This window comes from Trachemys scripta, chromosome 1, assembly GCF_013100865.1.
Source record: "Trachemys scripta elegans isolate TJP31775 chromosome 1, CAS_Tse_1.0, whole genome shotgun sequence".
Taxonomy (NCBI): domain Eukaryota; kingdom Metazoa; phylum Chordata; order Testudines; family Emydidae; genus Trachemys; species Trachemys scripta.
Window position 1 is genome coordinate 200,009,562 of NC_048298.1, and position 17,692 is coordinate 200,027,253.

Genomic DNA, 17,692 nt, shown 5'->3' on the forward strand with positions numbered 1-17,692 from the left:
GGAGGGGGAGAAGATGACGCAGAGTGGGAGAGAGAGGTGAGCAGAGAGGCTGCCCTGGTTGGAGAAGTGGAGAAGAGCTAAAAGTTCCTCAAAACTTTATCGGGGGGAGGCAGAGGAGGGGATCGCGGCGAACCGGGGGGTGGAGCCGCCAGGGGGAGTTAATCTGCGTTAACATCCCGGCACGGCCGCCCCTTTCCCCACCACCACGGCACTCGCAGGAGCCAGGCAACAGGCTGGGGCAACTCTCCCCACAATTGGCTGGGGAGATCAGCGTGTGTCGGAGGGGAGGGCCAGGCAGGCGGCTAGCAGCCTTTCCTTCCCCCGCTCCCTGGAGGAAGCCCTGGGCGTGACGTGCGTGGCTCGGAGGGGGGCCCCGTGCAAGCTCCCCCCCTTCCCCAGACAGGGGGAGGGAAGAGGGGAGGAGTGATCTGGGCAGAGCCGGGGAGCGGGGCTGTGCGCGCTCAGAGAGCCGGGGGACTGGCGGGAGCTGCTGCTGCCGCACCTGGTGCGTTGTGACAGAGCAGGGGTCCAGCCTCCAGCCCGGCACCGCGCCCCGCCGCGGGGCTCTGGGTTGGCTGCAGTTCACCAGCGCGGCTGCCCCTCTCTCCTTCCTGCGCTTGCCGGGCCGGCGGGTGGAGCGGCTCTGCCCCGGCCCCCATGGCTTCAGCCGGCAGCGGGATGGAGGAGGTGCGCGTGTCTGTGCTGACCCCGCTCAAGCTGGTGGGGCTGATGTGCATCTTCCTGTCGCTGTGCCTGGATCTGGGAGCCGTGCTGAGCCCGGCCTGGGTCACGGCAGACCACCAGTATTACCTGTCCCTGTGGGAGTCCTGCCGCAAGCCCGGCAACTTGGACAGCTGGCTCTGCGAGTCCACCCTGCACAGCGGTGAGCTACAGCATCTCCTCCCTTCCCTGCCACCCCCTCCCCAGCCATGCTGCCTGTAGCCACCCCTCCCCAGCATCTCCCCCAGCCACCCATTGAGATCCCACCCTTAAGCCGCCGGCAGCATCTCTACTCCAAGTCACTCCTACCGAGCCATCCCACCCTTCATCCACCCGTATCCACCCCTACCCAGCACCCCACACTTCAGCTGCCCATGTCCACCCTTACCCAGCCAACCCTTCTACCCAAGTCACTCCGACCTAGCCACGCCACCCCTATCCATCCCCCACCCTTCAGCCGTCCATAATATCCACCCATACTCAGCTTTCCCACCCATTATACCCTAGCCATTCCACTCCACCACTCCGACCTAGCACTACTCCACCCAGTCTACCCCAGTCCCCTAACCTTCCACCCTGCACTGTATCCTCATTTGCCTGCCTATCCGCCAGCATTGTCTCCAAATCCCATTCCCCCTCCATAGCCAGCCTGCATCCCAGTCTCCCTCTCTGCTGCCTCTCCTCCTCAGTGCTGCATCCCAATCCCAGTCCTCTGCTATCTAGTAATGCAGTCCAGTCTCCCTTGTCTCCTTTAGCGCTGCCTTCCAGGTTCCACTCTGCCATACTGCATCCCAGTCCTGCACCTCTGCTCCTACCCATCCCTCTCTCTAGTTCCAAATGGATAGATAAGTGATTGTCTAAATAATGCATATGTGCCGAGAGCTCCACAATTCCACGTACCACCAAGCCCTTTCTCTATTTTGTGGTCAGGGAGGCAGGAGCGGGTTAAGAATAGGTAGTTTCTGTAAATCAGCTAGGTGGCTGCATTTGTCTTTGCTATGCCAAAAGGTCCTGAGCTTTGGTTAGTTTTGGTTTTTGACCGCTGGTGGTTGTTCACCAAAGAAGGAGCAATTTTTATATCGCCTCCAAAGTAACCAGCAGGATCTGTCTGTAAAGTTGGGGCTCCCAGCCCAGTGATCTGCAGATCAGACTAGATAAGAATTTTTTTTTTTTTTTACTTTGTCCTGAGCAGACACCCTCTGGATTCTGTTACCCCTTTGCTCCTCTCAGCCCCCCCGGTTATGTGTTTCCCTTCTTAGCAAGTGTATGTCCTTTCCAGGAAAGCTACACTACCTGCAGGGCCGCCGATGGGGGGGAGGAGGGGGCAAAAGGGGCAGCTGTCCCGGGGCCCGGCCATTTAAAAGGGCCCGGGGCTCCCGGCTGGAGCCCGGTCAGCATGGAGCTGGGGAGGCTGACCCCCAGCCCCGCCCCTTCCGCCCGGAGCCGGCCCCGCATACCGGCAAGTCTTTTATCTTGCTTTCACCCCTGCTTTTCCTCTCCTTTCATATTCCTTTGGCCCTATAATCACGTCTCTCGTTTTGGTCTATTGGCGTTTCTTCAGTTTTTTGCCTCTTTTGTTCATGGATGGGGGAGAGGGGGCACCTTTCCTATTTAAAAATTGCTTGGGATACTCAGAAACGGTCTGTGAATGAAACAAACAAGCTGCCTCTTGGATTCCATTCGTTTGAAAAATCTGCTTTTTAACGGGTTTTTCTAGGCTTCCTTGCAAAAACTTCTGGAGTCCCAATGGAAACATTTACAAGTTAAATCAAAACCCGCACAGAAAAAACTGCTAAAGCATCTATGTGTGTCAGTCGTTGCCCTCAGATTTTTGGTAACCGTGCAAGGGAAGAGATCGTTAGCTGTTAGCCTGGTTTTGTACTGTATGTTTTTAATGCATGAATTTCTTCTTTTCCTGGCTTCTGCTAAATCATTTTGTAGTTCTCAGAACCAATCTAAGCTCTGCTTGAAAACAATATTACAGAATTCCCCTCGTTGGTTGTCTTAAATTATTTTATTCATTGTCAGTGTCTGGGGTAACGTATGGTGGGGTTTAGTGTTATTTGTTTTAGACTGTGTAATGCAAAAATTACTCTTAAAAATGTCATCTTGGTTCAGTTACCAGGGAATTTAAACAAACTTTGGAGGACAGCTTTCTTTTCCTTCTTCAGGATAAATGTAAATTTATGTAGGAATGTCAGCTTCGAAGTGTCTCCTTAGCAACGAATCCTTTGCCCCTTCTCAGTGTCCTGAAATAATATCCCCTTGATTGCATAAAGACTTTTCAGATGGCTTCATCTCCTCCCCCCTTTCTTTCACTGTGTGTTTGCCCCTTCCCCACAAAAGAATGTGGAGAATTAAAAGAGGCTGGATAGTGCAAAGCAGCATTTGAGGGTTGTTAATCTGTCTCTAATTGCTTTGTCAGTCATCTACCTTTTCTATTTTTATGGAAGACAGAGGGAGGCAGGTGGGTGGAGAAAGGGGGATGGGTTAAGATGTCAATGCAGCCTTGCTGGGCAGTGCATGTTAAAAATCAAAGCAGATCTGCTGCCCTCACCTGACCCTTTCTCTACCCCTTGCAGAAATTCTTGACTGTTCGATTCTATTCCAGTTCTTTGAAACAGCTTTGCTCATTTTCCTTTAAGGAGAGCCAGGTTTCACAAGCTACTAGGGAAGAAATGAATGATTGTTTTATTTGAGGTGACTAGAACAAGACCTTTACTTTCCTCATGTTTGGCACATGATCCTGCTCTCAAAGGGAACCTGAAATATGAGAAACTGTGCTGTTCTTTCTGCCCCACTTCTCTTCAGAGCCAGATACAACCCATTAAAGTCAATGGAAAGGCTCCCGCTGAATTCAGTGAGAGTTAGATCAGACCCATATTCCATGACATCATGAGTTCTTGCAGTGCAATTTCTTACTACATGAAGAATATAGTAAGCAGTAAATTTTGGAAACTTTTGTCATAACTAGGCTTAGGGTCCCCAACTGCTGTCAAAAGAGCTACTTTGTTGTGTTTGTATCAAGGAATTTACAGAGAGTGATTGCATGGGCGGTAATCCAAAATAATTTCTTTTGCCTGTTTTCATTCATGTCAATACTTCCATCACTTGACATACAGTATACATCTATTCTTGAGGATTTTTTAAAATAATTTTAACTAAGCACCCCATATCTTTCTTAGCATTGTTATACTTAGAGCGGTGTGAATACTTCCTAGTATTGCCAGCCCTATGTGTTCAAAAATCATGAGTCAGGCCAACAAAATCGCGAGATTGGCTTAAAAAGCATGAGATTTTTTTAAAAAATGTAAATACATTTTAGGGTTCTTTGTATTTGGCTCCTGGCTTTTGAGTCATTAGGGTTCACTTGGGTCATGTTTTTGATTTTTTTCTCAGCAACCCTGAGGGCTAGAACCTTAATTTAGTTTTCAAATGAAAGCTGATATTCTTATCTAATCACACATTTCCAGAAGCTGGGGCTTTAAGGAAAAGTCACAAAGTATCACAAGACTTCCAATACAATTGCAAGAGTTGGTTACGCCAATTAAGTATTTTAGGAGTTGTGCTGCAGCACAAATTTTGTCTGGGGCAAAAACTTAACATGCAGAGTTTTGCCTATGTGCAAATCTGTCTGTAAATTTTTTAAAACGTCATCCTTCTGATTTTTAAATATGTGGGACTGAAACCAAGGATTTACAGGATTCAGATGCTTTCTTTGGCTTTGTTTTTAAACAGAATCTTGCAGATTATTATTCTGATGTGGGTTAGGCTTTTCTTAAATTATAATGTGTTTAAGGCAAAAGAAGTTCATGTTTAAATAGGGGTTATTGAGCCTGCACACTTAATTTCTCATGACATTTCTATATAATTAAATGCATCTTATATAAAAATGGTATGACACATCTATATAACCTGGGTTCTTTTTTTACAATAGACCTTAGCCAACATATGCTGTCAAATCAAAAATACATATAAATATGAACTGGTAAACAGATCAGTTCTGAAGGAACCAATTATATCAGGTAAATGTGTATTTTGGTTTAAATATATACATCTGTATTTTATAGACCAAAATGGCTCCTCGGGGAGCATTATGGCTTATTGCATCAATAATACACATAAAAATATTTATGAATATAAATGAATATAGTTAACAAGTGTAAAGCTTTTCTGGTTTATAGGGCACATATTAATTCTTTTTAGTAAACCACCTAAATACACATATTTGCAACATTTAATTCCCTTTAAGAAAATTATACTCTTTACAATCTTTCAGGAAGGTTTAAAAGACAAAACAAACCCAAGGGAATAAATACAACAAGGTCTTTATAGATGTTTAAATTTAGTAGTCAGAAGTCATTGAAGGTAAGCTGATAATCCATCCTTAACTTGGAACATAGTGCATATTAAAAATTATTTAACTGTAGTTTTGTGCTTCAAATCCTATTCTAATGTAATAAGCTGTTCTTAAAAAAATGAAGTAGAACTGACTGTCCTTGTTTGGTGTCAGATTACTTGCATGACTTTAACCTAAATTATACACTAGGTGAAAATTTCTAAAGTAACATGGTCAATAGTCTTGGATGACACATACATGCTTATTTTGATTCTGAGCAATTGCGTCAAAGCAAAGTTGCTAGCTCGAAAGTGACTTTGTCCTTGGAAGCTATGGATCTTTGCTCTAAGTGAGTAGGTATTGACACATATTTGCAAAAAGCTCAGCAAGATAGTAGTCACTACAGTACCCTCTTCTGGCTTGCTATAAAGTAGCATAAGCAGAACAAATGTAATTTTATTAAGTCTAAAAACGGGTAGTTAAACGGGAATGGAAAATTAATACTCAGTCCCATAGCTAGCATGAAAACTTCTGTACTTTACTGATGTATCCAAAAAAGTTATATGCCAAACTAAATAAAATGCAAGTGCAGCTTATTTCTCTCTTCTGCCTTGACAGAAAATTGATTTTTAGTGTTTTTTTCTTAACAGATTTCCATAATTCCAGAACATACACATTCTTTCCTCCTGTCCCCCCCGCCCAAAGGAGTAATACTGACCTATGAGGATACAAACATTTTCAGCATTCTTTTCTGTCAGTGGTAAAGAAACATTAATCCTCATACAGTAATTCAAAATATCAGGTTGGAGCTAAGGTGCCTGTTGGGTTATTTAATCCATCCTTCAACAAGCTCACCTCTTTTAAATTGGCAGTTTACGTGGACTCAGTATAAAAGTAAAAAGCTTACTTCAAACCTGCCATCAATGAAGTTCTGTTAATAATAATTAGTGTTTATATAGTGCTTGAAATATATTTGAAGTGCCTTAGAATCGCTAACTAATTAGTCATCCCATCAGCCGCATAGTATATTCCCTGTTTTATGGGTAGGGAAACTGACAAAGTGACTCGTCCAAGACCGTGCTCTGGCTAACAGAGCCAGGATTAGAGCTCAGGGCCTTTTCACAGCAAATCCTATGTTCATTCTTCTAGGCCACACATGTTCCCACTACAGCATACCATGAAACACACTGTGTTTCTGGGCCTTTTGGAGTGAAAAGCCAAAGACAAACATGTTCTCCAGTCACCCAAGTTGGAAGTATATACATGGAACCCAGCAATACTCCCGCTAAGCAAACACATAAGGGGTGTGTGTGTGCATGTATTCAAATAAAGAAAGACACCCAACAGTTTTTTTTCAAAGCAAGAAAGATATTTTCAGTAAAGTGTCTCCTAACAACTGCTTTTGTGCATTATCACTTTTTAAATTATAATGCTTACTTTTCTATTAAAGGGTGCTTATTTGAAAAAAAAATATATGGTTTCAGAAATTTGATGCTCTTAAAGCTAGTGATAATAGAAGTGATTAAATATTTGATGAGACGTATATTTAGAACCAAGTGGACTGTAACCTTGGCCAAAGATGATTATATAGGATCCAATCTAACAAGTAGGAGGGGGTAGGGTCTGTCAGGTTGTATTGCTTCATTCATTTTTTGCTTGCTCCAGATTAGTAATATTAAGACCATCATTTTGATGGAAAATGCTCTTTGAGTGATTTTGAAGTGCTGATAGTTTTTCACAGGGTACATTGAAATGAGTTTTACAAATGTTAGGAAAAAATTGCTCATTAGCTTTGAGCACTCTGCTAATTCTGGTAAATAATGATAATTCTGGCAAATAATGACATTCATATTGCAATGTGAAGTGTATTTCTCTCATCTCCCCCCGCCCCCATTTCTAGTTGTTGAAATATTACAAGCCAAATGCATAGGTGTGTATATAGGAGCTCAGAAAAGGAGAGATTAGATTCTTTTTACCTTGAAAAGTATGTCTTCACTCTTTGTCTCCCTCCCTTTCTCTGCATTAGCTACTTGTAATTCTAAGATTTCTAGGTTTCTGTAATTATTGGAATGAATGCCCAGCAATTAGTTTCAACACAATAAACATTCTATATGAATCTCAGAGCAAGGTCGTGTATCTGGGGCAGAAAATTCCTAGGCATACATTACACGGTGAATAAATTATAGATTACATGATTTCCTGTAATACTGTGCTTGTCTTGTAGTCTGAAGATTGGTTGGCTGAAGAGATGTCTGATGTATAGCACCTTTTAAAAAAAGTGTTAAGCATTTCACATCAAGTATATCTTCTTTCATCTGATGAAAACACTTTTTTCCTCATCACCTAAAGAATAATCCCACAAGGTCTTAGAAGCTTGTGTTCCGTGAGGTTGGAAAAGCGAGAGCAGCTGGCTTAAAAAGGAAAAGTAGTATCCAATTGTGTTGGGGGATTTTTTTATTAAATAAACATTGTTTTACTTTCCTCGGGAGCAATACATCAATGGCCAAATGATCAAGTGCATGGTACATCTCAAGTCGTTCATACATCTGTAAACTTATGCATCCTGGCACCATTTTTTTTTTTTACATGCAAATCTGTATTATTTACCAACTACTAGATGTTAATATCTTTGGGATAGATTTGACTTTCTTCTCTGAAGACTAAGGGTAAACGATTAGAGCTAGCTGGATATATACACACAAGCAGCAATCACACCCCATGACTGCAGTGTAGATATTAGGGCTACCATATGTCTGGATTTCCCCGGAAATGTCTGGCTTTTTGGTCTATAAATAGCCGTCTGGGGGGGATTTTAAAAAATCTAAAAATAGCCGACCGGGGGGAAATCCCGGACATTTATAGACAGAAAAGCGGCGGCCAAGCGCTGCTGGGCACCCAAAGCCCCTTCCCGGCTCCCCCCATCCCCTGCAGCCTTACCACGCTGTCTGGCCCTGCAGCTGTCTTCCCCCTCTTCCCCTCCCCTGAACGCTCCGCCCATCTGCTCCTCCCCCTCCCCTGCTTCCCGCGAATCAGATCTTTGTGGGAAGTCTGAAAAGAAGCAGGGGCAAGCGGGAGGCAGCAACAGGTAAGCTGGGGCGGGGGGGCGCGAGAGGAGAGCTCCGGGGAGGCATGGCCCTGGCCAAGTGGCTCCCTCCGGCCCAGGCCGAGCGGCGCCCGGCGGCCCCAGCCCAGCTCGGGCCCCAGCGGCACCAGCCCCGGCTCCGGCGGCTCAGACCCCAGCAGCGCCGGCCGGAGAGCAGCCCGATTCCTGGGCTCTTTAAAGCCGGCCCTGGTCAGGGGACAGGGAGGGGGGTTTGGATGGGTCGGAAGTTTGGGGGGGGGCTGTCAGGTGGGCAGGGGTGTGGAGAAGGGTTGGGACAGTCAGGGACAGGGAGCAGGGGGGGTTAGATGGGTCTGGGGTTCTGAGGGGGCTGTCGGGGGCAGGGGTGTGAAGAGGGATCGAGGCAGGCAGGTAACAGAGGGGGTTGGATGGGTTGGGAGTTCTGGGGGTCCTGTCAGGGGGTGGGGAGCAGTTGGATAGGGCATGGGAGTCCCCGGGGGTCTGGGTGGGGGTGTGAATATGGGGTGGGGGTGAGGATAAGGGTTGGGGCAGTCAGGGGACAGGTAGGGTCATAGGGGGGGCAGTGAGGGTGGGGGGTTCTCAGGAGGGGGCAGTCAGGGGACAAGAAGCGGGCTGAGGTCCTGGGGGCAGTTAGTGGCAGGGGTCCCAGGAGGGGGCAGTCAGGGGACAAGGAGTGGTGGGGGTTGGAGGTTCTGAGGGGGGCAATCAGGGGGTGGGAAGTGGGACGGAGTGGATGGGGCGGGGCAGGGGCAGGGGCAGGGCTAGAGCGGGGCTCCTCCCTCCCAGTGTCCTCTTTTTTGCTTGTGGAAATATGGTAACCCTAGTAGACATATCCTAAGTCTAATTGAAAATAGTGGGACTTAGGCTCCTATGTCATCTAGGTGCTTTTGAAAATTGTACTGCAAATCCTGTTTGTGTTATGCAAAACTCCTATTGAATAAGGCCCTGATCCTGCATGCTGCTTTGTGCAAATGGATCTTTGCACAGACCCCCATTGATTACAGTGCCATTTCAGATAAACACCAGGTGCTGCCTGCATGGAGCAAGTGTTGTATTAATTTAGATGGAATAAATGGACAAAAGGTGTTAACGTAACCCAGTCACTGTCAAACATGTTAAATAAGGTCCAGGGTTTGGCATGCAGAGACCTTAGCACTATGGCAAACAAACCATTACACTTCTTTTTAAAAGCTTTATTAAAGATACAGAAAATAAGGAAAACCAGTTAAAGCATTTGGAATGTAACATAAGACCTTTATTTTAACAACATTCCTTATTCTCTTTCCCTTTAGCTGGAGAGCATCTTACAAGGAAAAAACCTTTAGTTTGACAGTCTCTCTGATGGTGTTAAAGATAGGGTGGCCTGGTGCCCAGTTTTTGACTGGAAAATCCGGTCGAAAAGGGGACCTGATAGTGTCCGGTCAGATCTATTGACCTGATACCCAAAGTCAGCTTACTGCAGGCAGGGGAGGCAGGGAGGCAAGTCCTTCCCAACCCGGGCTGAGGTGGGGGAGAGAGGGGAAGAGCTGTGAGTGACAGGGGGAAGGGAAAAGAGGACCAAACGGGGTCAGGGCCTCAGGAGGAGGGGGCAGAGCAGAAGTGAGGACTCTGGGGAAGAGACGGGGCAGGGGTGATTCCGCCACTCCTGCTGGAGTGTCCGGTTTTTAAATATTACAAAGTTGGCGATCCTAGTTCAAGATAGTAATAACTGTCCTCCTGCAGTGGTTCTCAACCTGTGGCCCGTGGGCCACTTGCGGCCCAATCACCACACAGCTACGGCCCATGTGACATCCTCAGGGCCAGACCTGTAGTATATATATTGTGTGGATGCAGCTCAGATAACACACAAAAAGCTGCATATGCAACCCACAATGGTAAGTGGGTTGAGAACCACTGTGAGAGAAGAAGTATCAGAGGGGTAGCCGTGTTAGTCTGAATCTGTAAAAAGCAACAGAGGGTCCTGTGGCACCTTTAAGACTAACAGAAGTATTGGGAGCATAAGCTTTCGTGGGTAAGAACCTGAGAGAAGAAGTTAGTTAAAATGGGCTGAAGCTGCTCCTATTATAGTCCGATCCCATTTCATCCCAGGTGGTGTTTGGGATTAAGCTGGAGCCGGTAGAGGTGGCGATGTCATCTGGGTCCCTCTTTCTGGCCTGGTCTGGTTGGGACATCTCTCAGAATTAGGATGAAGGTCTGGGCAGGGCTGATGCAAGGAACTTTTGCGTCCTAGGCAAAACTTCCACCTTGCACTTTCCCCCCTCCCCCCAGCCCTGCGGCAGCTCCCCACCCCAGCTCACCTCTGCTCTGCCTCCTCCCCGAGCACGCAGCCCCTGCTCTAATTCTCCTCTCCTCCCAGGCTTGCAGCGCCAAACAGCTGATTGGCGCCACAAGCCTGGGAGGCGGGAGAAGTGGAGCGGCCGCTGCGCTGGGAGAGGGAGTCGGAGCTGCACGTGTCAGCATGCTGCCAGCAGCCCAGCCCAGGAACGCTGTAAAAAAAATAAATAAATAAATAAATAAAAAATTGGGGGCACTGCTTTTTGGTGCCCCCAAATCTTGGCACCCTAGGCAACTGCCTNAAAAAAAAAAAAAAAAAAAAAAAAAAAAATTGGGGGCACTGCTTTTTGGTGCCCCCAAATCTTGGCACCCTAGGCAACTGCCTAGTTTGCCTAAATGGTAGCACTGGCCCTGGGTCTGGGATCACAGCAAATGGTGGGGATGACAGTGAAGATCATTCCAGTAGCCTCCCTCTGTTTTTCCATATTTCCCCCACAAAGTCTCTTTGTTTAAGGACCCAGAGAGGGAGTGATGGATGGAATAGCCTATCTCCTCATATTTTGTCCACCAATTAGACCTAGTCTCTGACACAATTTTAATTCACTGATTTCACACTTTTCTCATTTACTAAAATTTTAGTTCTTGTTTCCTTGTTTACTATGATTTTAAAAGTCTTGAATTATATCACGAGATCTTTTTGTTTGGATTAATTCAGTTTTTTTGTCTCCCTTCCACAACTGTTCCCATCAAAACTTATTATAGGTTATTGTTGACATTTTATGAACTTTTACATATCTTTTACAGTTGAGCTCACAATTAGGCTAAATTTGTAGGCCCAACTATCACAACAGCAGTTTGTAGATTGGAGGTCTTAACTGGCATTTTATGTGAGTAAAACAAGTAATATTTGGATCATTGTGTATAAAATACTTAGTCCTAGTTGAGTGCAGGGGAGTTGACTAGATGACCTCTCGAAGTCTCTTCCAATTCTATAATTCTATGAAAATGGTAACTCTCCACCCCTTAGCTGTGAGTCTTAAGTACAAAAATATATTCTGGAATATTTTGTTCAATTAATTAATAAATATGTGTTTCTTTTAATATGCCTTATTTGGAGTTTGGTATTTAATAAAATACTTATTGTCTCCACATTTTCTTGTTCTAAGATAGCAGCAGAACTTGGTGGGTTTGGTTTATAAAAATACTTCTGAATTTTCCCATGAGTGGCTACTTTCAGTGCATCTGTAGACTTAGATAGCTGTACTGAGTGCCAAAATTCAGTTTCATGTCACAAACAGAGCAATGACTCAACAAAGTATTTGTATTCAACCCTAAGAAAACTATTTATACAGCCACAATAGGGCTGGTTCACAGACAATGGCTTCATGTAGACAGGATTGGCCTTAGGTAAAATATTCCCAAGTGCCTAAGAATCTGCTACAACATGCAAAGATCAAAAGGGGCAGCACCAGTCATGCATGATGATGAGAACAATATAAGCACATAAATAGCACAGAAAAGTCACCTATAGTATGGAGTGCCTGTGTAAGGGACTGCTTTGGAGGTTTGCTGATGGAGTGACTTCACAGGGGTGTCTGTGCACCTCTGCAAGATGTGCAAAGGACCTCTGTGAAGAGAGCCAAAAGGACAGAGGCTGCAGATCCATCTTTATTTTGATCTTGGTGGCCCCAGTACTCTGCGCTCATAGCTGCGGAGACGGACTGCATAGCAGACCCATGGCCTGGCCCAGGCTTGGTGGGGATGGAAAGGTGGGGAGTGGATTTCACGTCATTAACAGTTCTGCACTCTGCCTGCGTAGAATCCAAATAACCTTTCCAAGAAATTCTTTGCGCGTTCTGTGCTCCACTCACGTAGAGTCTACATACTTGGTCTCTATGTGGGTGGAGTAATTTCACCACAAGAGTTTTATGGTGGTCACGATATTCCTTTTACACCAATAACTCCACTGACTTCAATGGAGTTACTCCTAATTTACTTGGGTATGAGAAGAGAATCAGGCCTGCCATGCTAGTCTTTGCATATGGATAATGTTAAGAAAAGAGATGACAAGTTTGCTGGTCAGAGAGCTTTTTAGAAAGTATACTCTACTTTATGTTTTGTTTTAATGATGATTTATGTTTCTTTATGATTAATTTGTTTTTGGAGGTTTGTAATTGTAGCAAAAGGAGAGATATATAGCTATTTATAACTGCACAAATCACTTGTTGACATTTTAAAGTAATTAGAAATGTTCTCATTATCTTATTTGCTTTATTAGTTAATTGCTATGACACTCAGTGGGTTATACTTAATTTCTTTTGCATCTGGTGTAGGTGTGTCAATTTTTCTGCATTTCACTTGGCACATTCTTTCAGGTTCATCATTCTTTGATCTAAATTCTGTATATAACAGAATACAAACTCTGAGGATGTGTACTGTTATTTAAATCTGTAGCAGAGTGCTAAACAGGAGGAGGCTGGGATGTGTCCTAGGTATAAGCTCTACTAAGAAGCTGAGAGAATATTAGAATAAGGAAAATAGTATTTTCTCTAATATTAAAGTTTCTTGTTCAGAAATTCTTCTAATGTTTCATTACCACTGTCAGTGACACAAATAATTTCGCTTATTTCATTCCTTACAAGCAGAGGGCTCAGTGGAGAACTTTTGTCCAAATCAAATTTTGTACATCCTTGGCTTTATCTTTTATCTTTCTTGTTTTCCAAAAATAGATTAACTAAGTTTACTTACAGTATATGAAAGAGCTAATGTATGTTAATATTCAGTATATTACAATATGTATTTTCACAGCCACTTTCAATCCAGAGTTCTGTGGAGAGAAAAATATTTTCTTTTCCAGGAATGCCCCAAAACACTGAAGTACTGAAACACAAAACATTTGCATGGCTTTTTCACATATTTACCGTGAATGACCTCTTTATTAAAAGGAAATACATTTTTTATTCTCAGAACTTGGAGACATTTTATCCTTCTTTTATGACTTCTGCTGATGTTATCCTAAAACTGAAGTACTATTTTGGCAAAGAAATTGGACAAATAAAGCTATTTTTAATTAAGAATGAAGATATAGCTGAATACTTAGGTTCACTTCACTTTACCGGGTGGCAGGGAGGTCGAATTAACATTGTGCTTATAAATAGCTAAAAAATTGGCAGAATTTCTAAATAGATATGAAACTGAAGTTATCCTCAGATGGGAAAAGGCAAAGACTTAAATATGAGTTGCAAGAAAGTAATTAATGTCAAAGGGGCCAGGACTATTTATTTTTATTTTATTTAATTGAGAAGAGCATTTGTATGTTAAAGGCTCATTTTCTGTTTTGTATGGCACATTCTGGATGATGAAAATATGTATGAAATTCTTCTGGTTAAAAATCACATAGACTTTGCAAATTTTGTGATACCCCTAAAATAATAACATTATTAATAAATCTCTTTGTTATAAAAACACCCACCAGGATCAGTGTAGGGGTGATTGTTTCCTATGGCATGTACAAATCAAGAGTCAGGGCTCTTCATGCCTAGTGCCTGAGGTGTCCTTTCCAGTCCAGTCTCTATTGGAGCACATAGGAGCTTGCAGGGTTCTAGGTCCGGCTCAGTTACTGTTTCTCATGGGGGCACTGGTTCTCTGCCCAGCTGCTGCTTTTCCCACATAAGTACCACGCAGACCTATACCTGGCTTTATCGTCCAGCATCCCAGCCTGGACACAGGTGGCTCTGTGTACAGTCCCTGGGGATTCCTCTCTGCATCTAGCTTCTGTGCAGCTTCTGGCTAGCCATGCAACTTCTGCTTCAACTTCCCTGACCTCAGTGGCCAGAGTCCAGCCATTTCCTGGTTCAGGACCGTTCCCCTTTCCTGGCTAGGGGAAAGGAGATCTGAAGTGGGGAGAGGGCTGATAGGAGTTGTAGTCCCCTTGCTTAGCATATCTATCCCAGAGGCATTCCATGAGGAATGTCTAGTTACATACTAAGGTATGTTAATTGTGATCAAGCAGGTGTGAATTAAAGGCTAGATCATCGGGCTCAACGGGTAGTGATCAATGGCTCCATGTCTAGTTGGCAGCTGATATCAAGCAGAGTGCCCCAAGGGTCGGTCCTGGGGCTGGTTTTGTTCAATATCTTCATTAATGATCTGGAGGATGGCGTGGACTGCACCCTCAGCAAGTTTGCAGATGATACTAAACTGGGAGGAATGGTAGATATGCTGGAGGGTAGGGATAGGGTCCAGAGTAACCGAAACAAATTAGAGGATTGGGCCAAAAGACAAGGACAAGTGCAGAGTCCTGCACTTAAGACGGAAGAATCCTATGCACTACTACAGACTAGGGACCGAATGGCTAGGCAGCAGTTCTGCAGAAAAGGACCTGGGGTTACAGTGGATGAGAAGCTGGATATGAGTCGACAGTGTGCCCTTATTGCCAAGAAGGCTAACGGCATTTTGGGTTGTATAAATAGGGGCAGTGCCAGCAGATCGAGGGATGTGATCATTCCCCTCTATTCGACATTGGTGAGGCCTCATCTGGAGTATTGCGTCCAGTTTTGGGCCCCACACTACAAGAAGGATGTGGAAAAATTGGAAAGAGTCCAGCGGAGGGCATCAAAAATGGTTAGGTGGCTGAAGCACATAAGTTATAAGGAGAGGCTGAGGGAACTGGGATTATTTAGTCTGCAGAAGAGAAGAATGAGGGGGGATTTGATAGCTGCTTTCAACTACCTGAAAGGGGATTCCAAAGAGAATGGATCTAGACTGTTCTCAGTGGTACCTGATGACAGAACAAGGAGTAATGGTCTCAAGTTGCAGTGGGGGAGGTTTAGGTTGGATATTAGGAAAAACTTTTTCACTAGGAGGGTGTTGAAGCACTGGAATGGGTTACCTAGGGAGGTGGTGGAATCTCCTTCCTTAGAGGTTTTTAAGGTCAGGCTTGACAAAGCCCTAGCTGGGATGATTTAGTTGGGGATTGGTCCTGCTTTGAGCAGGGGGTTGGACTAGTTGACCTCCTGAGGTCCCTTCCAACCCTGATATTCTATGATTCTATGACACATTTAATGTAATTCTTTACTTGTTACTAACAACAACTTAGATTTCAAAACTGAAATAATTTTAAAACATAATTTACTTATTACTTTTCTTTTTGCATTTCTCTCAGCTTGTCCAATGAAAATCAATTAAGTCAGTTTCACTTTTGTTCATGACCAATTTCAGGTTCTCAGTGTTGCAATGTTTGTGTTGCAAACACTTTATGAGTGAAAATACCTTTTCTTTTAAGCTTTTAAAATACCCTGGAAATATTTCAATTGGGTGTAGATTTTTAAAAAGCCATTCTTTCAAAATCTAAGTTTCTAAATTTGGGTTCAAATTTGAGGAGACCATTCTTTTAAATCCCAAATTATATAAGATGTCTACCATTTAGGCATAGTGAAAAGACTAGCACAATTTCTAACAACTTTGTTGCAGTCACCAAAGTCTTGCTCTGTTGGTTGATGTGATGCACTGCTATGATGTATTGGACTATTACAATGTAAGTGGATCATGTTTCAGAACCAATAAAACTAATACTGATCAATAAGGCCTCAATTTTCAAACTTTCAGTCACATCCATCACTTTATACATGTGAGTAATCACACTGAATTTAAATCTTTTAGTCTGGAAAATAGGTGTTTGTCAACATTGATTTGTCTGCTTACAGCCCACATCAGTAATGAAACATGGTGGTATCGTTGTTTTTAACCTTTCCAAAATCCATAATGTGTCTGAGCTGGTGGCTAAGATGTTACCCCAAGTTCACATCTTGTACTTGGACTATTGTTACCACTTGATTTGTCTTCCTGCCTTATCTATTACCTATTTGCAATCCCTTTGGAAAGCAGTAGCATTCTTAACTTTCTCATCACCTTGTAGCTCCAGTGTCACACACCTTTATTTAAGGAGACATTCTGGCTTCTGATCATCCTGAAGATAACATGTAATCTCCTGTTATTTGTAAGCATTGAAAATTTTCATTCCTTAGTGTCTCCATGTGTATGCAATTTGATTTATACTTGCACTCTTCGGTGGGCTTTACCTTCTGGGTGAGATGAATTACTTGTCTTGTCTTTGTACCAGTGCAATTTTTAAGTGTAGGGTTTTCTCTGATGTGGTTCCATGTTGGTGGGATGCTCCTCCATTTGATATCTGTGGGTGCTGCTATGTTTATATATTCATTTTGCACAGCATTCTGTTACTAGAAAAGTGTCTGTCTTATAAATCAGAAACATGATCATCATTTAAAATTTTCATTGTCATATCAGCATTAATCAATCAGTCCTCGTAATACTCCTGTAGGTAAATAAGACAGTATTTCCATTTCACTAATAGAAAAACACACAGAGAGAGTAAATGACTTCTTTAACTGCATATATTGAGTCAGGGTAGGAGACTTAAAGAGTTCCTGGTTCCCAGGCCATAGACAGTCCAATATCTGAACCTCAGTCACTGAGGACCTGTCTTCATTGCTACAAATTTCTCTAATGTAACTGCATCTATATAGTTACGCTGGCGCAGACCCATGAGCAAAGAGATGCTCCACTCATACATGACTTACTGGTGATTTACTGGGATAAGTCATGCGGGTGGTAAGCCCCTCTTCAGGTTATTGCAGTGTGTCTACTTTATGGGTTTGAATCAGTTGTGTACTATGTATATATTGTTTTAATGTAGAATGTATTTACACTGGCATAAATACATCAGTGTAGTTACAGCAGTTCAAACTTCACCATTGTAGACAGGGCCTAAGAGGCATGTCCTTCTTGCTCATTTCTATGTGTGAGAAACTGAAATTCACAATATCACCTGAGCATATGTCTTCCTAATGATTGCTTAGCTAAGAAAACAAAGAATAAATAGTTTGAAATATTATTTGGGTGTTTTTCAGTAATTAAAATGACAAAATATATGCATAAACATTTAAATAGCATGACAATAAAACATGCACAAATATGGCTTTTCAAAAAACAATACTGTTTTCATTTAGAAATGCATTCACAAACTTCCTTTTTCACAGCTTCCTCTTCATTTCTTTCATCCATCATCCATACTGTAGGAGTCCTTCTAACTAGTTGTTGAAACCAAAATGTGCTTAATTTTGAACATATTTTGCTTGCTTGCCTTTAAAAATAAATGTAAAGGTTCTGGGCAATTTATTCTTCTTGATTTGATCTTATACTGGTAATGTTTGATCTCTAAATACATGCTGAGAATGAGGTCCTAAATCAGTTCTGTG

At 43.3% G+C, this 17,692-nt stretch overlaps 1 protein-coding gene across 1 annotated transcript in view; it reads left to right on the forward strand.

The window, feature by feature from the left end:
• The first annotated feature begins 429 nt into the window (after positions 1 to 429).
• TMEM47 (transmembrane protein 47) overlaps positions 430 to 17,692 on the forward strand; it is a 36,544-nt gene continuing 19,281 nt past the window's right edge. The window contains exon 1 of the mRNA XM_034754626.1: positions 430 to 883. Within this exon, the coding sequence (XP_034610517.1) occupies positions 658 to 883 (226 nt within the window). The 5' untranslated portion in view covers positions 430 to 657. The remainder of the gene's footprint in view (positions 884 to 17,692) is intronic.